The following is a 26,021-nucleotide window of genomic DNA, read 5'->3' as shown; positions in this document are numbered from 1 at the left end:
TAATGCAAGACATCAGACTAGATCTTCAGAATGGTTTCTTAGGTCACATTTTCATAGATTCCAAGGACTGGAGTGCAACCTAAAAGCTCTGAAAGCAGAACTCAAAAAGAAAGGAAGTAAAAATGTGTTATGTTTTTAAAATCTCATGGATTTTTAAGACAATTGTGATTTTGGGATACCTGATTCACTATTTTTGAATGCTTGAGGTTAGCAATACAGGGGGACAAGTTTTTATTTAAATAGTTTTTTGCCACCTTTCAAAAAAATCTAAACAAAGGTATTTGGGTGTTAGAGGTCTCCTTTTATCCAATTGTATGCAATTAAAAATCACACCTAATGAACAAAATAAACACAATCATCCAGACCTTGGAGAATCATCCAGCCAAGGAAGCCTTTCTCCAGTCAGGAGGGCCCTTTTGATAAATGTTCACCTACTCTCTGAGTCCAAACACAAGTATCTTATTTCCTCTTGTGATCTGAGCAAGGGGAGAAAAGCAGCTGTGGCTGTTAATCCCTTCATTTTTGGTTTTTATCAGCTAAGTCAACAATGTTTCTTTCTAAGAATTTTACAGCATGGGAAGTTAATTTCTCCTATGTCACTTCCAGCAGAGAAATCCAGTTGGTCAAAGAACCCTGTCAATGCCGAGTAACTTGTTTCCCTCTCTCTCTTTTTTTTTTTAACCCTCTTCTCTGTGTTAATTGCATTGGCAAGGTTTTAATAGTTTTAAGACACTCTCTAAAAAGAAGTAATATTTGTGACTATTTTCTTTCCTCTCCTTGCTTCATCTAGAGCTGTGCCCTAGAAGCAAGATATCTCATGCTGCTATCAGAAACTAATGACTCTCAATGCAGGTTCTCTCATTCTGGGTGGGAGTGGTGTAGCGGTTGTAAGGAGCTGAGGCACCTTTCCAAATGTGTGGAGAGGAGAGGAAAGCAAAGGGGGACAGACTGGGACCCTTTTTTTAGTTCATGCTGGGGATGGATTGATTGTAAGTTTAAGGGAGCTGAGATTACTCTCCCAGTTCATGTTGTGGGCCAGGGATAGTGGATGTGAGGAGCTGTAAATAAATGCATGATGGATTCTGTTCAGTTTCTTAATCTGTGACATGTCAAATTAGGATGACCAGATAGCATCTGTGAAAAAACGAGACAGAGGGTGGGGGGTAATAGGCACCAATTTAAAAAAAAAGTCCCCAAAAACGTGACTGTCCCTTTAAAAATGGGACATCTGGTCACTCTATGTCAAATAGTAAGTTCAACTTGGTTTATTAAGTCAGATTTTTCTTACTACAGTAGAACCTCAGAGTTATGAACACCTTGGGAATGTAGGTTGTTTATAACTCTGAAATGTTCCTAAGTATGAACAAATTATTATGATTGCTCTTTCAAAAGTTTACAGCTGAACATTGACTTAATACAGCTTTGAAATTTTACTATGCAGAAGAAAAATGATGCTTTTGACCACCTTAATTTAAATGAAACAAGCACAGAAACAGTTTTCTTACCTTGTCAAATCTCTTTTTAAAAGCTTTCCCTTTATTTTTTGGTAGATTACATTTAACATAATACCCCTTCTCCGCCCCCCCCAAAAGAAAGAAAGAAAGAAAGAGGCAAATACAGTACAGTATCTGCTACTACCTGTGTGTATACTTTTGGTTCCAAATGAGGTGTGTGGTTGACCAGTCAGTTTGTAATTCTGGTGTTCATAACTCTGAGGTTTTACTGTACACCAGGTACAGCATGTACAGAAAGATGGTGCTCACCAACCAGTCTGGAGGCCAGTCTGCAGCTCACCCTGACTCACATGGGTTATAAGGCTATATAAAAGATCACTTTTTTTTTTTAAATCTCATTTTACACTTTGTGGTTAGTTACACACCTAACATCATCCAATCACCGTCACCCTTGCAGTCCAGATAGCATTGGCTCCAAGTTTCCAACTTAACGTACGTACAAAGGTACATTCATTTTGGCCTGATTAACAAGACAATAATAGGTTATGTAGTTAGCTGCATAACACTTTTTAACCTGCAACAGAACCTCAGAGTTACGGACACCCCGGGAATGGAGATGTTCATAATTCTGAACAAAATGCAGTTTTGGCTCCAGTTCCAGGAGCTCAAGCTCCAGGCCAGGCTCCAGCAGCAGCTTCCCCCTCAGAACCAGCAGCTTCCTTCCAGGCAGCTTCTTTCTTGGGGTCAGTCGGACTGAGTTTGCAAGCTTATCCTCCACTGGGCCAGGGGAGAGGGGAGTGGAAACAGTGCGCCCCACCCCCACCCCCGGGGCTAGGGGAGAGGGGGAGATGGAAACGGTGCCCACGGCTTATAGGAAAGCAGAGCAGACCCCAGCACTGCTCCTGCTCTACTGGCTCGGCCGCTCGGGCTGTCTTGGGCTGGCAGTGCAGTACCTCCTAGCTGTAAGTGGCTGCCCCATGGGCGGAGGGGGTACACAGGCAGCCCAGATGTGCCTACTGTGGAAGTAGAGAAAGAACTGACAGGGATTTGAAGGGGATTTCAATGCATGACAGTCTCTGTTAGCAAGAGTCAGGCTAGCTGTAACCCTAATAACGCGAGATTTGTAGAAGCGAGGATTGTGTGAGGCGAGTGGGAAAGAACTGTGTGAGAAGTTGTTGCGACCTTGTGTAGATAAACATGGAATGTAGACTAGAGTCTAAATAAGTGAGAAAAAAAAGTTATCAGGATGACCTACGTATAAACAAAATACAGCTGTTGCTTATTATTGTCTGTGTGGTGTTGCTTATTATTGTTTGTAATAAAGGCATAAATGCTCGCTGTAATTGTTTACCTGTAGAGAGACCTCCATAGGAGGGGGAAACCCTGTGTCCTAGTGCACTCTCCCCCTCTATGCAATTGCTTGAGAATAAAATATCTGACTCTGCTGCACCCAACCAGAGAGTGAGAACTATGTTTTTCTCCGATACTACCTTTAAGATGCAATACAGGCACAGTACAGTGTTTGCTTTTTTTTTTTTTTGGTCTCCGCTGGTGTGTGGTTGACCAGTCAGTTCATAGCTCTGGTGTTTGTATCTTTGAGGTTCTATTGTATCATTTCATGTTGTGCTGAAACATCCTATGCATCATTCATTCTGTAATACAAAGTTGATAATGTTCCATTATTTCCCTTTGTTGTTGCTTCCATTATCACTTCATAATTTGATATTCAGATAGAACCAATCAGATTCTAACAACCACTTATGCTTTAAAAATACCTTTGCAATCATGAAAATAGGTTACAAAAATAGGTCTTACATTTTCATTCTATAAGCAGTATAAGCTTAATAAAGCCAAAATCATGCTTGCTTTTAGTTTCTTGCCATAACCGTGTGGGATGCTGGGATGGGTAGGCTTACATGACAATAGTCCCTTAGAATAATTTCATAACAATTTATGGACCTCTAGCCTATGTGCTAACAAGGCTGATCCTCTTTTCCTGGTGCAGAGGGTGGTGTGTGTGTTGTGGCTTTCAGAGGCTGAAACTCCTTTCCCAGTTCATGGAGAGGAGAGAAGGGGAGGGAGGTATAAGCTTAACCCTCTTTCCCATTTGTTTGCCTTGTGCTACTAGCAAAGACTTATGGTCCCCAGTGCTAGGTTTTATAACTCATAAAAAGTCAGAACTTTTGTTTTTACTCCAGTATTTGCAATATCAGGGAGCACACTCATCTAAACAAACCTTCACTCGACATCATAGGTACATATACAAGCATCTGTGGAGTTTTCACTTGGAGGGTGGCTTCTGTGTCCTTCTGGCAGGTAGCTCATCATGAGCCTGTACCAGAAATCTTTTAGTGGCCCTGCTGCGAGTACTGCTCTGGGGGAGTTCCCAGCTTCCAGAAGGACCCAGAAGAAATAGGAAACTTTACTTGCTACTCCTTTAGTTTAATCTGTTCCCATATTAGTTCAGTTTTGACACTCATTCTGTGTCTAAATGCTGAAGGGCAGAACAGTGCTATTTATGTGATATTTGTTTAAAACAAGCCAACACTTTTTGCATTTTATGATCTGTTTTATCCATGATCTCTGAGTGCAATAAAAATTGAACTTACAATTCACCACCACACCTTCCTGCCAGGGGAGGCTCTAGCAATTTTGCCTCCCCAAGCATGGCGGCACGCCGCGGGGGGCGCTCTGGCGGTCTCCGGTCCCGCGGCTCCGGTGGACCTCCTGCAGACGTGCCTGCGGAGGGTCCCCTGCTCCCGCGGCTCCGGTGGAGTATCTGCAGGCATGCCTGCGGGAGGTCCACCGGAGCCGCGGGACCAGCGGACCCTCCGCAGGCACTCCTGCGGGAGGTCCACCAGAGCCACCTGCCGCCCTCCCGGCGACAGGCAGAGCGCCCCCCGCAGCATGCCGCCCCAAGCACGCGCTTGGCGTACTGGGGTCTGGAGCCGGCCCTGCTTCCTGCAAAAGTGCTTGAGGCAAAATAGAACATTATAAACACAATTCAGAATACACTTCTAATAATTAAATTAGAAGCCTACCTTATAAGCATTCTAACAAAACAGACCTTTTCACTTACTGTATTTTTTGCTCTAGGTTGTTTTAATTAGCTCATAAGGTGAGGCGTGAAATTCTTACTGCTTAGGAAGTTTGTTGTAACGGCTTCCTAATTTGGAAACTGATAGTACTGTGTAACAGCCCACTTGGTTGGTCATAAAGGTCTCACAGTATTTTGTGGTGGCACCTTAAAGACTAACTTTACCCATGAAAGTTTATGCCCAAATAAATCTGTTAGTCTTTAAGGTGCCACCAGACTCCTTCTTGTTTTTGTGGATACAGACTAACACGGCTACAGTATTTTGTGTTTTTCTTAAAGCCCCGGTTCCTGGAACCCTGTAACTGAGAGTCTGTTTTCATTTTTATAAAAATAGTAAGTCTCTAAACCTTAGGGTTGCAGAGAAAACCTTAACCAGGTGACCTAGACATACACTGAAATCTCAAACACCACAACGCAAATAAAGAGCCCCCACAACATTTAGTTTTTAAACTCTCATTATTTTTAAGTCAGTCATATGATTCCTAACACCTTAGTCATTATTTTTGAACATGAGGCTATAAAAATACAGATTGCTGAGAGAACAGTAGCTTGATATCCCCTTTGCTTATTTGGGCCCCAGTGAATATATGGAGTCATGGTTGAGAACAGGGCCCCACTCCGGAGTCACCAGAATGTCCCCTAAAAAAAGCCAGGTGTGACACAGCTAGGTAGACTCATGCATGGGGTAGCACAGTGGATGTCAGGGGCTATGGCTCATTTCCTGGTTCACACATGTATGCGTGAGGGGTGCAGAGGGTTCAAAGTAGGGTGATCAGCCAGCAAATGTGAAAAATCAGGACAGGGGGTGGAGGGTAATAGGCGCGTATATAAGAAAAATACCCAAAAATCAGGAATGTGCCTATAAAATTGGGATATCTGGTCTCACCCTAGTTCAAGGGAGTTCAGGCCCCTTTCCCAGTTCATGGAGGGGAGCAAAGACTGTAAGGGGGCTGAGGCCCCTTTTCTGGTTCCTGGGGGGAGGTCCCAGTTCGTGGGAGGGGTTTAGATCCGGGGATTCCGGGCTCACACACCTTCCTTGGTTCATGCGGGGGCGGAGGGACGCATTTGCTCGCTCCCAAGGCCTGCTTGCATCCAAAGAAGTGGGTATTCACCCACGAAAGCTCATGCTGCAAAACGTCTGTTAGTCTATAAGGTGCCACAGGATTCTTTGCTGCTGCTAAGGCCTAGGAGGGCAGGGCCCAGGATGGGGCGGGCTCCCGCTTGTGCCTCTGGGCGATTTTCCACAAGCACCCGAAATTGGTACCAGCCCTTCTGCGGGGTGCCGCCCTCCCGCCCAGCTCCCCCGGCCGGGACCCAGCGGCGCTGGAGACAAAGCGGAGCGCGGAGCTCAGAGCCGGAGCCCGGTGAGCTGCAGGAATCCTTGAGCGCGGGGGACTCTCGGTCCCGGGGGGCGGCTGGGGACTCAGGCGCGGGCTCCACGCGGCGGCTGCTCCGCTGACGCGAGAGCGACAGGGCACAAGGTGGGGAGCGAGCGCGGCCAACGGAGCAGCCGCAGGGTCCCGGTTCCCCGGGCTGCGGCGCAGCCTCTGCCCTGCGCGGGCGCCTCCCTCCGCCTTGTGCCTGCGCCTGGTGCGGTTCGGAGCAGCCCCTCCATAGCCTGAGAGATTACTGCGGGTGACAGCAATTAAAGACGCGAATGCAGAAGTTACTTTAGTTTGTGCATTTGGCAGAAGGGAGGGGGCTCTGCCTGAGGCCAAAATCTGCTGAGAAACAGGGGCAAGCTCGTGTTGGAAGAGAGGTTGGAAAGGTTGGGACGGTTTCGAGGTGGAGAGAAATAATAGTTTGCTAAACTTCTCTCAGCACGAACGCACACACACAGACGTTTATATGAATTCAGGGAACATCTGCAGTAAGGTTAGGTAATATTTAAGAAAACTGGAAGTGATCAACTCTTATTCTTCAGGGATTAACTAACTTCTAATTGATGGGCATTGGATTAGCAGAAAGATGAGTGTTCTGCAGAGTATAAAGAACAAGACAGACTAGGAGCAGGTTATTCCATAAATGCTCACTTCAGTGTTCCTTGCATCTTGTAATGGTCCCTGAGAGACAGAACACTGGCCCAGATGAAACACTGGCCCATCTGGCAATTCCTACATTCACATGATTGCATTCTGTGTAGAGACAGTTTCACCAGTTCCCTTTTGCAGCCAATCAAGTTCTCTCAGTTGGCTTTTTCATGGAGCGAAGGGAAGAAAATATAATTAAAGAATAAAATGTGATTGAAAACCCACAAACACTGGCATATGTGTTCAGAGGCACCTCTAGGAGCTGAAACTATTTCTAACTGGCTATTTTTAAATTTGATTTTATTTAAAGTTGACAGTCTGTATAAGGATATTTGCCAGATATGATGGCAGGTTTCCAGTGTAAGAGTTGTGGGAGTTGCACTTTTATATCAGTTTATTTAGCTTTTTTATCTTTGTCATTAGCTTCAGCATTTGTTAGGTGCTTCTGACTGTTGAGTATTTCCTGTAGTCCTACTTTCCTGTAGTCCTAATTTTAGAAATATTTCCTATGATGAGACCATTAAAGATTACCAGTCCAAAACTGCAGGGGCAGTCCTGCTCAGCGCAGGTGTTTATATCAGAGGAATTTAGCTGCTAAAGTTGAAGTCTCTACTGAGCATGGATGACCTGGGATTTTTCAAAGGCTTATAACTTCACCAAATTTGAGTGGATTTTCATGGGGATAGCAAAAGGCGCATTACTGACACACAGGCCACACCCTGCCTAATCGTAATCCCTATCTCCAAAGCATGGAGAGGGTTGGATCACCAGAATATTTTTTACATGGGAAAAAATCTTCCCCTGATCTCATTCTCAGATAAACTGTGTTGGCAAGATTTCCCCACAACAATTTAGCCTGAGGCAAATGAATGGAAAATTTCATACCAAAATGTTTGTCTGGCAAACTTAAACAACCTAAAACACAGTTTTATCATAGGAAGTGTCAGGCAACCTTCATAGATGATACTACCAGCCCCACCTGTTTAAACCATAAACACCTGGTGGTCTAATCTGTCTCCACAATCATAAATATATTCTTGAAATGCAGCTGCAAGCCACCATGTTATTTAGCCTATTCTTGTTCGTTGCCAGTGTATTGAATTTTGGATAGTACCACTGCTGACACAGGAGGAGAGCAAAGTATTTGGGAAATTAGATACCTTTTGGTGTGATAATTACTACTATATAGGTCATGGCTCTGAATCCAGGCTGTTGGGTTTTTTTAGTACCACTTCATATCAAAGTCCATTGCAAAAATTTGCTAATCACAGTACCTAAACCAATTGTAGAACAACCAGATACCACTGAAAGTTGATGTGTTAAACAAAGACTCAAAGATAGTTGTATTGACACGTATATATTATTTATTTCATTTCATTTCATTATAGAAACACCAAGCACTATAATTAAGGTTTCATAGTGGCTTCTGTTGGGAGGGAGAGAAGAAGTGGGGAGAGGACCATCTAGGAAGGAGCAAGCTGCAAGTTCCTTATTTTGGTACCTTGACCACCTTCCTGTCTGATTGCTAGTTTTGCCTCTGCCTGTATACAGTCCTCCTTCATACTCTTTGAATACACCTTCGTGTGTCCATGTCTCCTCTGACCCATTAGTTGCTGCCTCGTCAGCCTTATTTCCTCATCCTCTCCGCCTCATTTGATCTTCAGCCCTGGAACAGCTCGTTTGCTCACCAAGATGATGACTCATTGAATCTTGTTCTGAATAAAAACTCTTGCATCTCAGGCTATTCTTTCAGTGCTCCCTCTCTCTAACCATCACCTAATGCCCATCACCGCTGCTCCTTACCCCCTTGCACAGGCCTTCCATGACCCTTGGTCCATCACTGTAGTCAGTCCCCTCTTCTGCTGATTTTCCTCTGTCACTACTGCAATGTGTTTAAAAATAGTTATGTCAAAGTCCTACTTCACTTGAGAAAAACAGGATATTAAGAACATAATTTAAATACAACGAAAGCATGTCTGTAACTTCTCTGGTAGTTGTAGGAATAAATGAATAGTGTGTTCTCTCTTTCTAGGGGCCAGGTTAAGAAGCTGAATTGATTACGAAGAGAGTTTGACTCGGTTTGCCTAATTCTTTCAACAGAAGATGTTAAGTAAAAGTGAATCCCATACTTCATGGCAGGAATCAGTGATTAGCTTGACCTGGCTGACTAACATATTGGAAGAATGGACTGGTGTGGAGTACCACTGTTTATACTATATCAGCTTCATCTTGTTGGTGTTAAACATAATAATCTTAGCACCTCTTTTAATTTTCATGAGCAGTAGTTGGTTTTTAAATCTTCTCCTGCACATTTACAAGAGAAAGAATGGATTAGATGAGGATTTCTCCAATAAGTCATGGGACAACGGAAGGTTCATGGTGGCATCCATACTTAGTATGAGTGGAAAACTGTGGCACGGTAAGACATTTTTCTCTCTGAACACTATTGTATTGTGAGATGCTATCATTTGATTATTAAAAAGTGGTATCCTGAACTTTTTGTGGCTGAACTATAGCTACATTCAGATGGGGTTCACTGATTGATATGAGAATTTGTTGACATTTCCTGGGCATTTTGAGCCATTGGTTCTTATCCAGCCCAAGTTGGTAGTAACAAAAGCTTTTATCAGCTGATGCTATTTGTTACTGTCTCTGGCTGAGTCTACGTTTGACTTCTGTGTAAAAACGTTCTTATCAATGAAAATATTCCTTGTTTGAATTGAATAGTGATTATTTGAGGTTGAGATTTTGATAGAGCTCTCCAAGTGACCCAGCTTGATTCCCAGGATTTTGGCTTCTACAATGTTGGCAAGGCAGTCTGAGTTCCTAACATTGCAAACATCTAAAGCAGAAAAGGGAACTGAAAAATTTAAAGGACTCTTCTCGTGTCACTGTCAGTTCTTGCAGGAGAAATGCAGGACTCTGAACCTACTCTTGGCATGTTAAAACAAGAACTTCCAGCTTGGATTGCATTCCTTTATTAGGCAACCTCCCGTCTCAAGAAACTGCCCCAGAATATCCCCACACTTGGCATATTTCTTGACCATCTTTTGTTAAACCAACCAGCTTTTGACAGGTCCGTGATTGATCTCTATCTCTAAACATGTACTTTTTTGTAAATTTAAAGTGGCATGGGTATTTTGCTAATAGTTTAAGTTCTTAATATTTTTTTCTTAATTTTCTTTTTAAAAGCCTTGGTTCATATTTTAAAAGCAAATATCACTTCTGAAAGCAGGTAACCGTAATGTGTATTAGGCATAAAATCTGAAGAGATGGTCCTTGACAAACAGCATTTCTCATCTGGCTGTTTTAGTTGGGTTATTCTGCCTGCTCCTTATTACTGGGGGACAACTAACTGTTCTTCTAGAACAATATTTTTCTCAATGACTGGTCCCTGAGATCTCGCTGACTCAGTTTAGCAAGGCAGTTAGGAAGCCAGTCCCATTATCAAAAAGATTGAGAAGCGCTGCTTGAGAATATTTATTTTAATAAAGTGACTGCATCCTCTGCTGGCAGTTGGGGTGAACTGCCTACATGATGTGGTATTGGAACGGTGTCTTTATGGGCTGAGTGTCCAAGGCAGTCTGGGAAAGGCACTGAACCTATTATTTATTAAGCACAGCCAATTGGAACAGGACACAGAACAGACCAAATCTCTTATAAGGACCATGTAAAGTATTCAAGCCAGGGGAAGCCAAAACAAATTAACAAAACAGATATGCCCTCTTTAAGAAGGTCACAGGGAAGAAGCCGTCTTTTAAACAAAGTTCATAAGGCCCTTACCTCAGGGCCCTAATTGAGCTCCTAAAATTAGCATCAAGAAACAAAATCTTTATGCCCAGTCAGGCTAGTTTCTTGGTGCCTGAGAAACCTGCATGGCTTCTGGTCTCCTGGTTCTCAAACTAGGGCTACTGCTTGTTCAGGGAAAGCCCCTGGCGGGCCAAGGGACGTGCTGGCTGCCACTTTCTGCAGCTCCTATTGGCCGAGAATGGCGAACCACAGCCAGTGGGAGCTGCAATTGGCCGAATCTGTGAACACAGCAGGTAAACAAACTGGCCTGGCCCGCCAGGGGCTTTCCCTGAAGAAGCGGCAGCCCTAGTTTGAGAACCACTGATATACTTGACCACCTAGACTTCTTTTTTGATGGGAGCAGCAACAGATCCTTTCCAGCAGTGCTGAGGGCTTTTGGTTCCTTTCCTCCTCCATCAACCCCGTTCTTTTCATCCTTTCCCTCCTTTCATCTAAAAGAAAAGAGATCCCCCTGCTCCCATGCAAGTTCAGTGACTTAGCCATTAAAGAAGATTGTCTTATTTGGCTGAATGAGTGTGTTCTAGCCACTTCACCTAGAACATGTCAAAACTCTCTTCTCCACAACTACTTCCCAAATAGCTTCATTTTGAAGGGGGTCTAAGAATATTTTCTCCTATTACAGCATCATTGGAGAAGACATGTGTTAAATCGAAGATCCATCAACTGAACTTTACTAAAGTGATACCAAGTCCATTAGGACTTGAAGCTTACACATTTTCTGCAGTTTCAAAGACCAACATTTTCCTTCCTACACCTCAGCTGATGCAGTAGAAAGTCTATTGGAGTTTCTGAATCGTGGCTGAAAAATTTGAAAGTGTGCTCATCAATGAGAGTTTGGATCCTCCTCTCTTGATCTGAGAGCTACCATTGCACACGTAGCCATGGTCTGTACTGCCCTCAGTGTCATTCCTCAGCCCCAGCCCCAGAAGAAGTCATCATCTAGGAACCCCCAGTGCAGAGAAACATCAGAAGCCAAGCAAAGACAACTCCCAGCATTGTTATACAGCTTGGCCTGTGTTGTTCCCAGATTCTTGGCTAACTCTTATGCAAAATTCTGGAATCTAAGAACACAGGGGAGGCAGCACCAGATAAAGATCCTACTAGCAGAAACAACCTCATTCAAGCACCCTTTGATTACACTTTACTGTTTGGAGCATCTTTAGGCAGAGCTTTTAATGACTTTTTTTGGATTTCCGCAAAACATTCTCTCCATTTCCATCATCAGAGAGTTGAGGGAAGTTCAGACCCTTACCAAAACAAAGAAAATTACTGTACATAAAGACTTTGCTGATTTTTAATTTTGACATGTGAGTTTTTATTTTAGGATTATTTTTCTTTTCTGACTCTTTTCCCCCCCTTTCCTCTGCATCTCTGAATTTATAGTGAATTTATTATTTGATTTCTTCCTTTCCTCCGAGGGAACGTCTGTGCGGTTCTTGCTACTGATCCTTGTATATGCCAAACAAAACATTTAATTTGAATCAGGGTGGATTTTATTTAAATTATGATTTAAATCACTAGTCAGGAAGACTCGATTTCCAGGCTGAATTGTTTATTCTTTCTAACTCTCACAAAGAGCTAGTTAGAACGTCTTTTTAACCAAGCAGCCCTGAGCTGAAGCATCCCAGATTCAGTGAGCTGCAGAGGGGTGTGGCCAGCACAAGAAAGCAGAAACATGAGTACCAAGGGATCATCTAAACTAGAACTGGCTGGGCTGGAATCAACAGAGAAGGACAATGAACATAGGAGACAGATAGAACTAATTAATGCAGAAACAGCCAGGGAAGAAGCTGCCCACAGGAGAGAGATGGAGAGGCAACAAAAAGAGCTAGAAATAAAAGAAAGAGAAGAAAGCCCTCCGGTGGTCAGCCTCTTTGGCGCTCCAGAAAGAGGCCCTAGAATTAGAAAAGGCTAAGCAGAATGGAACAGCCAACCCTAACAACCCTTCTCCAGGTACTTTTTCCCATCCCAGAAAATTCCCCACCTACAAGGCAGGTGATGACACTGAGGCCTTCTTAGAAAACTTTGAAAGGACCTGCCATGGGTACAATATCCCTGCAGACCAGTAAATGATAGAGCTGAGGCCACAGCTCAGTGGATCCTTAGCAGAGGTGATGGCTGAAATGCCTAAGGAACACATGAACGATTATACACTTTTTCAAACCAAGGCCAGAATCAGAATGGGGCTGACACCTGAGCATGCCTGTCGGCGGTTCAGAGCCCTAAGGTGGAAACCAGATGTGTCATTCACCCGACACTCCTACCACATTGGAAAGAATTGGGCTGCCTGGATATCAGGAACAAGTACTACATCTCTGGAAGCTCTGTCCTTCCTAATGCAAATGGAGCAGTTCTTAGAGGGTGTTCCTGAGGAAATAGAGAGGTACTCCTAGATGGGAAACCCAAAACTGTAACCGAGGCGGGGGAGATTGGAGCCAGATGGGTGGAAGTAGCAGAAAAGAAAAAAGCTACTAACACGGGGAGCAAATATCAAAGGGGGCAAACCGAAAATAAACCCTACCACCGGGGGCAACCTAAGACCCCACCTACAACCCAAGGAAAGCCCCAGACTACCTATTGTCCTACCTCACCAGTCTCCAGCAACCCACCTCAGCCCAGTGACCAGTCAGCTGGGCGATGTTTTAAATGTAATATAAGAACATACGAGAGGCCGTACCGGGTCAGACCAGAGGTCCATCTAGCCCAGTATCTGTCTACCGACAGTGGCCAATGCCAGGTGCCCCTGAGGGAGTGAACCTAACAGGCAATGATCAAGTGATCTCTCTCCTGCCAGCCATCTCCATCCTCTGACGAACAGAGGCTAGGGACACCATTCTTACCCATTCTGGCTAATAGCCATTTATGGACTTAACCACCATGAATTTATCCAGTCCCCTTTTAAACATTGTTATAGTCCTAGCCTTCACAACCTCCTCAGGTAAGGAGTTCCACAAGTTGACTGTGCGCTGCGTGAAGAAGAACTTCCTTTTATTTGTTTTAAACCTGCTGCCTATTAATTTCATTTGGTGACCCCTAGTTCTTGTATTATGGGAATAAGTAAATAACTTTTCCTTATCCACTTTCTCAACATCACTCATGATTTTATATACCTCTACCATGTCCCCCCTTAGTCTTCTCTTTTCCAAGCTGAAGAGTCCTACCCTCTTTAATCTTTCCTCGTATGGGACCCTCTCCAAACCCCTAATCATTTTAGTTGCCCTTTTCTGAACCTTTTCTAGTGCTAGAATATCTTTTTTGAGATGAGGAGACCACATCTGTACACAGTATTCGAGATGTGGGCGTACCATGGATTTATATAAGGGCAATAATATATTCTCAGTCTTATTCTCTATCCCCTTTTTAATGATTCCTAACATCCTGTTTGCTTTTTTGACCGCCTCTGCACACTGCGTGGACATCTTCAGAGAACTATCCACGATGACACCAAGATCTTTTCCCTGACTCGTTGTAGCTAAATTAGCCCCCATCATGTTGTATGTATAGTTGGGGTTATTTTTTCCAATGTGCATTACTTTACATTTATCCACATAAAATTTCATTTGCCATTTTGTTGCCCAATCACTTAGTTTTGTGAGATCTTTTTGAAGTTCTTCACAATCTGCTTTGGTCTTAACTATCTTGGGAAGTTTAGTATCATCTGCAAACTTGGCCACCTCACTGTTTACCCCTTTCTCCAGATCATTTATGAATAAATGGAATAGGATTGGTCCGAGGACTGACCCTTGGGGAACACCACTAGTTACCCCTCTCCATTCTGAGAATTTACCATTAATTCCTACCCTTTGTTCCCTGTCCTTTAACCAGTTCTCAATCCATGAAAGTACCTTCCCTTTTATCCCATGACAGCTTAATTTACGTAAGAGCCTTTGGTGAGGGACCTTGTCAAAGGCTTTCTGGAAATCCAAGTACACTATGTCCACCGGATCCCCCTTGTCCACATGTTTGTTGACCCCTTCAAAGAATTCTAATAGATTAGTAAGACACGATTTCCCTTTACAGAAACCATGTTGACTATTGCTCAACAGTTTGTTTTTCTATGTGTCTGACAATTTTATTCTTTACTATTGTTTCAACTAATTTGCCCGGTACCGACGTTACACTTACCGGTCTGTAATTGCCGGGATCACCCCTAGAGCCCTTTTTAAATATTGGCGTTACATTAGCTAACTTCCAGTCATTGGGTACCGAAGCCGATTTAAAGGACAGGTTACAAACCTTCGTTAATAGTTCCGCAACTTCACATTTGAGTTCTTTCAGAACTCTTGGGTGAATGTCATCTGGTCCCGGTGACTTGTTAATGTTGAGTTTATCAATTAATTCCAAAACCTCCTCTAGTGACACTTCAATCTGTGACAGTTCCTCAGATTTGTCACCTACAAAAGCCAGCTCAGGTTTGGGAATCTCCCTAACATCCTCAGCCGTGAAGACTGAAGCAAAGAATCCATTTAGTTTCTCCGCAATGACTTTATTGTCTTTAAGCGCTCCTTTTGTATTTTGATCATCAAGGGGCCCCACTGGTTGTTTAGCAGGCTTCCTGCTTCTGATGTACTTAAAAAATATTTTGTTATTACCTTTGGAGTTTTTGGCTAGCCGTTCTTCAAACTCCTCTTTGGCTTTTCTTATTACACTCTTGCACTTAAGTTGGCAGTGTTTATACTCTTTTCTATTTGCCTCACTAGGATTTGACTTCCACTTCTTAAAGGAAGTCTTTTTATCTCTCACTGCTTCTTTTACATGGTTGTTAAGCCACGGTGGCTCTTTTTTAGTTCTTTTACTGTGTTTCTTAATTTGGGGTATACATTGAAGTTGGGCCTCTATTATGGTGTCTTTAAAAAGGCCCCATGCAACTTGCAGGGATTTCACTTTAGTCACTGTACCTTTTAACTTTTGTCTAACTAACCCCCTCATTTTTGTATAGTTCCCCCTTTTGAAATTACATGCCACAGTGTTGGGCTGTTGAGGTGTTCTTCCCACCACAGGGATGTTGAATGCTATTGTATTATGGTCACTATTTCCAAGCGGTCCTGCTATAGTTACCTCTTGGACCAGCTCCTGCGCTCCACTCAGGATTAAATCTACAGTTGCCTCTCCCCTTGTGGGTTCCCGTACCAGCTGCTCCATGAAGCAGTCATTTAAAGTATCGAGAGATTTTATCTCTGCATTTCGTCCTGAAGTGAAATGTTCCCAGTCAATATGGGGATAATTGAAATCCCCCACTATTATTGTGTTCTTAATTTTGATAGCCTCTCTAATTTCCCGTAGCATTTCATCATCACTATTACTGTCCTGGTCAGGTGGTCGATAATAGATCCCTAATGTTATATTTTTACTAGAGCATGAAATTTCTATCCATAGAGACTCTATGGAACATGTGGATTCGCTTATGATTTTTACTTCATTTGAATCTACACTTTCTTTCACATATAGTGCCACTCCTCCCCCTGCACGACCTGTTCGGCAGAGGGCACCAGCGGGCCTGAACTGGCAGAAGCACCAGCGGGCCTGAACTGGCAGAAGCAGCAGACAGCCCTACCCAAGAGGCTCAGCCAGAGCCTGAACTATCACCTAGTGCACCAGCAGAGAGCGGTTCACAGTCAACGGAAACAACCTCGTCACCTACATCGCTTCCACCGGGACCAAGCCCAAGTCCACAGTCTAAGGAGGAACTGGTGTCTCCAGCCTCAAAAGAACAGTTCCAGACTGAACAGGAAGCAGATGACAGCCTTCAGAAAGCTTGGGCGGCGGCGCAGAGCACCTTCCCGCCTCTCAACTCTTCTAACCGATCCCGGTTTGTTGTAGAACAAGGACTTCTATACAAGGAGACTTTCTGGTGGACCCCAGGAAGACTGGCATCCTCAAAAGCAGTTGGTAGTCCCAACTAAGTACCGGGTAAAGCTCTTAAGCTTAGCCCATGATCATCCCAGTGGTCATTCTGGGGTGAACAAAACCAAAGACAGGTTGGGGAAGTCCTTCCACTGGGAGGGAATGGGCAAGGACGTTGCTAATTATGTCCGGTCTTGTGAGGTGTGCCAAAGAGTGGGAAAGCCCCAAGACCAGGTCAAAGCCCCTCTCCAGTCACTCCCCATAATTGAGGTCCCATTTCAGCGAGTAGCTGTGGATATTCTGGGTCCTTTCCCAAAAAAGACCCCCAGAGGAAAGCAGTACATATTCATGGATTTTGCTACCCGATGGCCGGAAGCAGTAGCTCCAAGCAACACCAGGGCTAGAACTGTGTGCCAGGCCTTGGCAGACATTTTTGCCAGGGTAGGTTGGCCCTCTGACATCCTTACAGTTTCGGGAACTAATTTCCTGGCAGGGACAATGAAAAAACCTGTGGGAAGCTCCTGGGGTGAATCACTTGGTTGCCACCCCTTACCACCACCAAACCAATGGCATGGTGGAGAGGTTTAATGGAACTTTGGGGGCCATGATACGTAAATTCGTAAATGAACACTCCAATGATTGGGATCTAGTGTTGCAGCAGTTGCTTTTTGCCTACAGGGCTGTACCACATCCCAGTTTAGGGTTTTCATCATTCGAACTTGTGTATGGCCACGAGGTAAAGGGGCCATTACAGTTGGTGAAGCAGCAATGGGAGGGGTTTACACCTTCTCCAGGAACTAACATTCTGGACTTTGTAAGCAACCTACAAAACACCCTCCGACACTCTTTAGCCCTTGCTAAAGAAAACCTAAAGGATGCTCAGGAAGAGCAAAAGGCCTGGTATAATAAACATACCAGAGAGCGTTCCTTCAAAGTACGGAACCAGGTTATGGTCTTGAGGGCGCAACAGGCCCATAAGATGGAAGCATCATGGGAAGGGCCATTCACGGTCCAAGAGCGCCTGGGAGCTGTTAACTATCTCATAGCATTCCCCACCTCAACCCTAAAGCCTAAAGTATACCATGTTAATTCTCTCAAGCCCTTTTATTCCAGAGAATTAAAGGTTTCCCAGTTTACAGCCCAGGGAGGAGATGACGCTGAGTGGCCTGAAGGTGTCTACTGTGAAGGAAAAAGTGACGGTGGCGTGGAAGAGGTGAACCTCTCCACAACTCTGGAACATCTGCAGCAGCAACAGATCAAGGAGCTGTGCACTCGCTTTGCCCCCTTGTTCTCAGCCACCCCAGGATGGACTGAATGGGCATACCACTCCATTGACACAGGTAATGCTCACCCAATTAGAACCCCACCCTACCGGGTGTCTCCTCATGCCCAAGTTGCTATAGAACGGGAGATCCAAAACATGCTACAGCTGGGTATAATCTGCCCCTCTACCAGTGCATGGGCATCTCCAGTGGTTCTAGTTCCCAAACAAGATGGGGGAAATATGCTTTTGCGTGGACTACTGTAAGCTAAATGCTGGAACTCGTCCCAACAACTATCCAATGCCACGCACCGATGAGCTATTGGAGAAATTGGGACGTGCCCAGTTCATCTCTACATTAGATTTAACCAAGGGGTACTGGTAAGTACCGCAAGATTAACCTGCCAAAGAAAAGACAGCCTTCATCACCCATGCAGCGGTGTATGAATTTAATGTGCTTCCCTTTGGGCTACGTAATGCACCTGCCACCTTCCAAAGACTTGTAGATGGTCTCCTAGCAGGATTGGGAGCGTCTGCAGTTGCCTACTTCGATGATGTGGCCATTTTTTCTGATTCATGGGCAGAACACCTGGAACACCTGGAAAAAGTCTTCGGGCGCATCAAGCAGGCAGGACTAACTGTTAAGGCTAAAAACTGTCAAATAGGCCAAAACAGAATGACTTACCTTGGACACCAGGTGGGTCAAGGAACTATAAACCCCCTACAGGCCAAGGTGGATGCTATCCAAAAGTGGCCTGTCCCAAAGTCTAAGAAACAGGTCCAATCCTTCTTAGGCTTGGCCGCATATTACAGGCGATTTGTACCACACTACAGCCAAATCGCTGACCCACTAACAGACCTGACCAGAAAGACACAGCCAAATGCAGTTAAGTGGACTGATGAGTGTCAGAAGGCCTTTACCCAGATTAAGGCGACACTCATGTCTGACCCTGTGCTAAGGGCCCCAGACTTTGACAAACCATTCCTAGTAACCACAGATGCATCTGACCGTGGTGTAGGAGCAGTTTTAATGCAGGAAGGACCGTATCAAAACTTCCATCCTGTCGTGTTTCTCAGCAAGAAACTGTTTGAGAGGGAAAGCCACTGGTCCATCAGTGAAAAAGAATGCTACGCCATTGTGTATGCCCTGGAAAAGCTACGCCCATACGTTTTGGGGATGGCGTTTCCAGCTACAAACCGACCATGCTGCGCTAAAGTGGCTTCATACTGCCAAGGGGAACAACAAAAAACTTCTTTGATGGAGTTTAGCTCTCCAAGATTTTGATTTCGAAATTCAACACATTTCAGGCGCTTCTAACAAAGTAGCTGATGCACTGTCCCATGAACGTTTCCTAGAATCAAATGGTTAAAAATTGTTCTTCAAATGTGGAAAATCTTGTAGTTTTACATAATTAGTAGTATATGTAATGGTGCATGTGTTTTTATTAATCTGTTTATTTTAAAGTTCTAGGGAAAAAATCACCGCCAGTGTGGTTCCACACTGTCTGAGATTTGGGGGGCGTGCCTTAAACAGATAGTTAAGGGTTAATGTCTCTTTTACCTGTAAAGGGTTACGAAGCTCAGTAAACCTGGCTGACACCTGACCAGAGGACCAATGAAGGGACAAGATACTTTCAAATCTTGTTGGAGGGAAGTCTTTTGTTTGTGTTCTTTGTTTGGGGTTTGTTTGTTCTCCGGACGGAGAGGGACCAGACATCAATCCAGGCTCTCCAAATCTTTCTGAATCAGTCTCATGTTTGAAATTTGTAAGTACTCAGCCAGGAAGGTGTGTTAGTCTTAGGTTTGTTTTCTCAACCTGTAAATGTTTCTTTTGCTGGAAGGTATTTTTACCTCTGTTTGCTGTGACTTTGAACCTGAGGCTAGGGGGGATTTCTCTGGTTATATAAATTTAAGTGCCCTGTAATATATTTTCCATCCTGATTTTACAGAGATAATTTTTACCTTTTCTTTAATTAAAAGCTTTCTTTTTAAGATCCTGATTGATTTTTCTTTGTTTTAAGATCCAGGAAATTAGGTCTGGACTCACCAGAAGTTGGGGGGGGGGGGGAAGGAGAGGGGATGGTTAATTCCTCTTTCTTTTAAGATCCAAGGAGTTTGGATCTGTGTAAAGCCTCTCAAGGCAACCCAGGGAGGGGAAAGTCTTGGGGGAAAAGGAGGGGGGAATGGTTAATTTCTCCTTGTGCTAAGATCTAAGGGATTTGGATCTCGGGTTCCCCAGGGAAGGTTTGGGGGGAATGGAAAGTGTACCAAAACATTATATTTTTGGTTGGTGGAAGCGCTATCAGATCTAAGCTAGAAATTAAGCTTAGAGGGGTACATGCAGGTCCCCACATTTGTACTCTAAAGTTCAGAGTGGGGATGAAACCTTGACACTGGTTCTTATCACAAACTTATCTATGGTTGTTTCTGGGTGATGGAGATTTTGCTACAGGTGATGTACTGTGGCTATGTGCCATATATGATGTGACTGAAACACTATCATCGGCAGATAATTCTGAAACTATAGAAAATGACGGTGATCTTGAAGGTGGATAGTCTTCAGAATCCTATACGTTGAGGATGGATTCTTCTAAACAAAATAAGTCAGTGCAGTTATTTAATTATTATTTCAATACTGCTCACTTAGTATGACTAATTGCATTCACTGACACTCTGTACTACTTCAATGGTGAAATTGTAAAAGGAAGATCTGCCTTTCAGCTATTTATCTAAAACTGCATCTAAATAATAGTATTGTAGAGTAACAACTATATTTTTTGGTCAAACATGAGAATTCAAGAATAGTACAGAAGCAAGACAGGCAGTCCTTAAAGAAGTATGAAATAAAAAAGTTTAACACCCTGAAGATCCTGCGTGATCAGACAGGTTCCTTAAATCATCTTCAACGCAGCTTCCTCCTGAGAAGGAACACTTCTTATGATGTTGTTTCATTCGGGCAACCAGGCCTTGCATTTCTTTGTTGCATTGTTTGCATTTTGCACGCATGCCTGTTTTACCCACAGGTAGAGGAACTTCATTAAAATATTCCCACACTGGGTCTCTTTTATGCCATGCTGCCATTGTAGGTTTTCCCTTATAGTGAGAGAATGGTATGGCAGGTCTCAAATCAATGAAGATTACACTAAAAAAGACCTCAAGACTTCTGGAATATGCTGCTCAAACAATTCACTTTTGTTCCTACTGCTTGTCCCTCTCTTCTCACATTATCTTCAGACTTCTTCTCCTTGTCCAGATCTATTCTGCCCACAACAATCTTCTATTTATTGAACTTTTTGAAACTTTGCACTTTTAGAGAGAGGTAAGGGATTGACTCTGTACACAAATTTGAAGAGGGACAATAGGGTTGAGGTCTATTATTTCTCATCTCTATATTATTTATTTATTTAAAAACTTTTTTGCTGTTAATAAGCATGTTATCTCTGGAGACACAAATTCACAGTTTGAGAAATGAAAAACTAAGCATCTTTAATGGTATCTTCTAGATTTAGCACTGAGTCCCATTGGGTAGATAGAAAGATTAACCTAACTAATCTATACAGAAGCCCCTGGAACCTCATAAGATTGGATCCCTAATCCATGAACTATTGGAACTCATTTAAAAAACTTTTCTTAAACATTACATGAAAATATTGTCTACTACTACAGAATTAGAATAGGGATTATAAATTCTATGATATCTTTGAGCTATACTGCATCTTAATTAAAACTGATTTTTATCCACCCTGATTTGAATATGTTTCTATTTAATATACGTGTGTGATTGAATCCTTCCTGCTCCTTGATGCCATTTATATAGGATGTTGAGCCCACCTCCAACCTTTCCTACCCTGCTCCCCACTCCATTACTGCTGTCACTTAAGCACTGACTCATGTCAGATCAGCAGAGAGCAGGGGTCTCAAACTCAAATGACCATGAGGATCATATGAGGCCTGGTTCATTGGCCCAAGGGCTGCATCACTGACACTCTTTCCCCGCCCCCGCTGCCCCGGCCCTGCCCCTACTCCACCCCTTCCATGAGGCCCCACCCCTTCCCTTCCCCTATTCCAACCCCTTCCCTGAAGTCCCCACCCCAACTCTGCCCCCTTTCTGCCCCCAGAGGGTGCATGAAGGATGTGGTGGGGGCTCAGGGCAGGGAGTTGAGGTGCAGCAGGGGATTGGGGTGCAGGCAGAGGGCTCAGGGCAGGGAATTGGGGTGCAGCAGGGGGTTGAGGTTCAGGCAGCTCCAACCTCAGAGCACCCATGGAGTCGGCACCTATGTGAATGGTTAAAACCAATTTAGAAGTCCTTCAGGAAAAAGAGTTAGGTGTCATTGTGGACAACTCAATGGAAATATCTGTGCAGTGTACGGAGATTGGATGGCATACGCTAATTTTCAATATTACATTACATTATAGTCTTAACTATCTTGAGCAGTTTAGTATCATCTGCAAACTTTGCCAACTCACAGTTTACCCCTTTCTCCAGATCATTTATGAATACATTGAATAGGACTGGTCCTAGGACTGACCCTTGGGGAACACCACTAGTTACCCCTCTCCATTCTGAGAATTTACCATTAATTCCTACCCTTTGTTCCCTGTCTTTTAACCAGTTCTCAATCCATGAAAGGGCCTTCCCTTTTATCCCATGACAGCTTAATTTACGTAAGAGCCTTTGGTGAGGGACCTTGTCAAAGGCTTTCTGGAAATCTAAGTATACTGTGTCCACTGGATTCCCCCTTGTCCCCATGTTTGTTGACCCCTTCAAAGAACTCTAACAGATTAGTAAGACACGATTTCCCTTTACAGAAACCATGTTGACTATTGCTCAACAGTTTGTTTTTCTACGTGTCTGACAATTTTATTCTTAACTATTGTTTTGACTAATTTGCCCGGTACTGACGTTAGACTTACCGGTCTGTAATTGCCGGGATCACCTCTAGAGCCCTTTTTAAATATTGGCGTTACATTAGCTAACTTCCAGTCATTGGGTACCGAAGCCGATTTAAAGGACAGGTTACAAACCGTAGTTAATAGTTCTGCAACTTCACATTTGAGTTCTTTCAGAACTCTTGGGTGAATGCCATCTGGTCCCGGTGACTTGTTACTGTTAAGTTTATCAATTAATTCCAAAACCTTCTCTAGTGACGCTTCAGTCTGTGACAGTTCCTCAGATTTGTCACTACAAAAGCCAGCTCAGGTTTTGGAATCTCCCTAACATCCTCAGCTGTGAAGACTGAAGCAAAGAATCCATTTAGTTTCTCCGCAATGACTTTATCGTCTTTAAGTGCTCTTTTTGTATCTCGATCATCAAGGGGCCCCACTGGTTGTTTAGCAGGCTTCCTGCTTCTGATGTACTTAAAAAACATTTTGTTATTACCCTTTGGAGTTTTTGGCTAGCTGTTCTTCAAACTCCTCTTTGGCTTTTCTTATTACACTTTTGCACTTAATTTGGCAGTCTTTATGATCCTTTCTATTTCCCTCACTAGGATTTGACTTCCACTTTTTAAAGGAAGTCTTTTTATCTCTCACTGCTTCTTTTACATGGTTGTTAAGCCATGGTGGCTCTTTTTTAGTTCTTTTACTGTGTTTCTTAATTTGGGGTATACATTGAAGTTGGGTCTCCATTATGGTGTTTTTAAAAAGCGCCCATGCAGCTTGCAGGAATTTCACTTTAGTCACTGTACCTTTTAACTTATTTTTGCATAGTTCCCCCTTTTGAAATTAAATGTCACAGTGTTGGGCCATTGAGCTGTTCTTCCCACCACAGGCATGTTGAATGCTATTGTATTATGGTCACTATTTCCAAGCGGTCCTGCTATAGTTATCTCTTGGACCAGCTCCTGCACTCCACTCAGGATTAAATCTAGAGTTGCCTCTCCACTTGTGGGTTCCCGTACCAGCTGCTCCATGAAGCAGTCATTTAAAGTATCGAGAAATGTTATCTCTGCATTTCATCCTGAAGTGAAATGTTCCCAGTCAATATGGGGATAATTGAAATCCCCCACTATTATTGGGTTCTTAATTTTGATAGCCTCTCTAATTTCCCTTAGCATTTCATCATCACTATTACTCTCCTGGTCAGGTGGTCGATAATAGATCCCTAATGTTATATTTTTATTAGAGCATGAAATTTCTATTCATAGAGATTCTATGGATCATGTGGATTCGCTTAGGATTTCTACTTCATTTGAATCTATATTTTCTTTCACATATAGTGCCACTCCTCCCTCCCCCACCCCGTACGACCTGTTCTGTCCTTCTGATATATTTTGTACCCCGGAATGATTGTGTCCCATTGATTGCTCTCAGTCCACCAGGTTTCTGTGATGCCTGTTATATCAATATCCTCCTTTATCACAAGGCACTCTAGTTCACCCATCTTATTATTTAGACTTCTAGCATTTGTGTATAAGCACTGTAGCAGGGTGAACCCCTGCTTCTTCCCTGAAGGGGTTAAAAACAGCCCTGGGACGGGGCTGTGGCGGGAGAAAACAGCCTTTAGGCTGGGCTGATTGGGGAAGTGGCTGGGGCCACGCCCCAAACTGAGCCACAGGGCCTTATAAAAAGGCCAGGGAAGCCAGAAGCCAAAACAGTCTCCCTTTGGCTGTAGAGGGAGAAGGGCCTGGCTGCAGGGAGCTACGGACAAAGTACCTGAGGGGAGCAGGGCCAGGGACAGGCTGAGGAGCTAGGCTACGGCCTAGCAGAGGGCTAACAGGTACTGGGGGTTGCAGAGGGCAGCCCAGGGGTAGGCCAAGGCAGTAGGTCCAAACCCTCCTTGCCAATGATGAATAGGCTGATACTGCAGTCTGCCCCAGGATGTGGGGCTAGACAATGACTGGCAGTAGCCATACACTGAGGCAAGGTGGGGATAGAGGGTGTGGGTTCCCTGAGGAGGGGAAACCCTGAGAGAAAGGGGTTACTGCCAGGGGGCAGCATCCCCATGTAAATGGGCACCGGGTCCAGAGAGGGACACGGGGGGCCTGAGGACAGGCGGATCACCAGCCTGCAGAGGGCGCTCCAGAGATAGAACAGAGCTAATTCCCGGAGTCACCAGCAGGAGGCGCCGCAGGGGTGAGTCCGGCCCGTCTACAGCACTTTAATAACTTGTCCTCTGTTTATTTGTCTGCCCTTTTCTGATGTGCCAGATTCTTTTTTATGTGACTGTTTATCATCTGGTCTGGCCCTTACATTATCCTCTTCCATCCTCTGCTCCTGACTATAACCTGTAGATTCTCTATCATTAGACTCTCCCCTAAGAGAAGTCTGTGTCCGATCCACATGCTCCTCTGCAGCAGTCTTATGTTCTTACGTACATTACATTATGGTTGCCTCTTCTTCTCAAAACCGATATACCAGAAATAGAAAAGTTACAAAGAAGGCTATTGCAGATGATTAGAGGAATAGAAAAATTCAACATGATGAAAGATTACTGACCATATAGTTCTTCAGGTGGCTCTGTACAGGGCTGGCTCCAGACCCCAGCGCACCAAGCGCGTGCTTGGGGCGGCGTCCCACGGGAGGGCGGCAGACGGCTCCGGTGGACCTCCCGCAGGCATGCCTGCGGAGGGTCCGCTGGTCCCGCGGCTCCGGTGGAGCATCCACAGGCATGCCTGCGGGAGGTCCACCGGAGCCGCAGGACCAGCGGACCCTCCACAGGCACGTCTGTAGGAGATCCACCGGAGCCGCGGGACCAGCGACCGCCAGAGTGCCCCCCGCGGCATGCCGCCCTGCTTGTGGCGGCAGAAATCCTAGAGCCCCTGGCTCTGTATATTCCCACTTATGGGTATTGCTCTGCCTATTGGTGTCTAAGTAGAACCCTCTCCTAGCAGTGTACCTTAGAGCACACTCATGTGCCCCCTCCCCCGCCCGCATGCGTAAACATCTCCAACTGCTTTGAGAGTGAGGATATAAGGGGTGGGGTGACCTGAGCTCTTCACCACCTCAGTTCCTTCGAACCGCATGCCTGGATGGTAGTGAACCGCTCCAGTCTCTTTGGATTGGGAGTCCTTTCTGCTTGAAGTGTTCTTTCTTGTAGCTAGTTAGTGTTAGTATAGGTATAGTCAGTTAGTGCGTAGCTCAGTTCCAGGTTATGGCAGAGCTGAGGAAGAAGGTGGGATTCAAGAGGTGCACTTTATGCCCCACTGTCTTCCCCATGTCTGACGACCACATGTGGTACCTCAAATGCATGGGAAAGGGCTGCTCTCCTTCTAGGTGTTCTATTTGCCAGACTCTTAGACTCAGAGTCTGCAAGAACGGAGAGACTCAATTACAGCTCCTTCTTCTCATCCCTCTGGATCTGGACAGTTGTTGGATCCAAGGTCCAAGAGGCCAGTCTTGACTCCTGTGGCTTTCAGTAAGTTAAAACAGTTGAAGTGCTCCAGGAACTGGAGCGCCAAGAGGTCCAGATTTGGTTCCCACTACTACCTCTGAAGCTACCTATGTCAGAACGGAGGGCCACATGGTTGGCTTCAGCTGTCTTGCATCCAGAGAAAAAGTCGAGAGATGAGATGGCCACTCTCAGC

General features: G+C 44.4%; 1 protein-coding gene across 1 annotated transcript in view; it reads left to right on the top strand.

The window, feature by feature from the left end:
- Positions 1 to 5,830: 5,830 nt before the first annotated feature.
- Positions 5,831 to 26,021, top strand: part of LOC120399367 (transmembrane protein 68-like) — a 46,814-nt gene continuing 26,623 nt past the window's right edge. The window contains exons 1-2 of the mRNA XM_039527555.1: positions 5,831 to 5,915; positions 8,614 to 9,000. Coding sequence (XP_039383489.1) covers positions 8,685 to 9,000 — 316 coding nt within the window. The 5' untranslated portion in view covers positions 5,831 to 5,915; positions 8,614 to 8,684. The remainder of the gene's footprint in view (positions 5,916 to 8,613; positions 9,001 to 26,021) is intronic.

This window comes from Mauremys reevesii, linkage group 2, assembly GCF_016161935.1.
Source record: "Mauremys reevesii isolate NIE-2019 linkage group 2, ASM1616193v1, whole genome shotgun sequence".
Classification (NCBI taxonomy): domain Eukaryota; kingdom Metazoa; phylum Chordata; order Testudines; family Geoemydidae; genus Mauremys; species Mauremys reevesii.
Note: the sequence above shows the minus strand (reverse complement) of the source record. Positions and strands in the feature narration are given on the sequence as shown.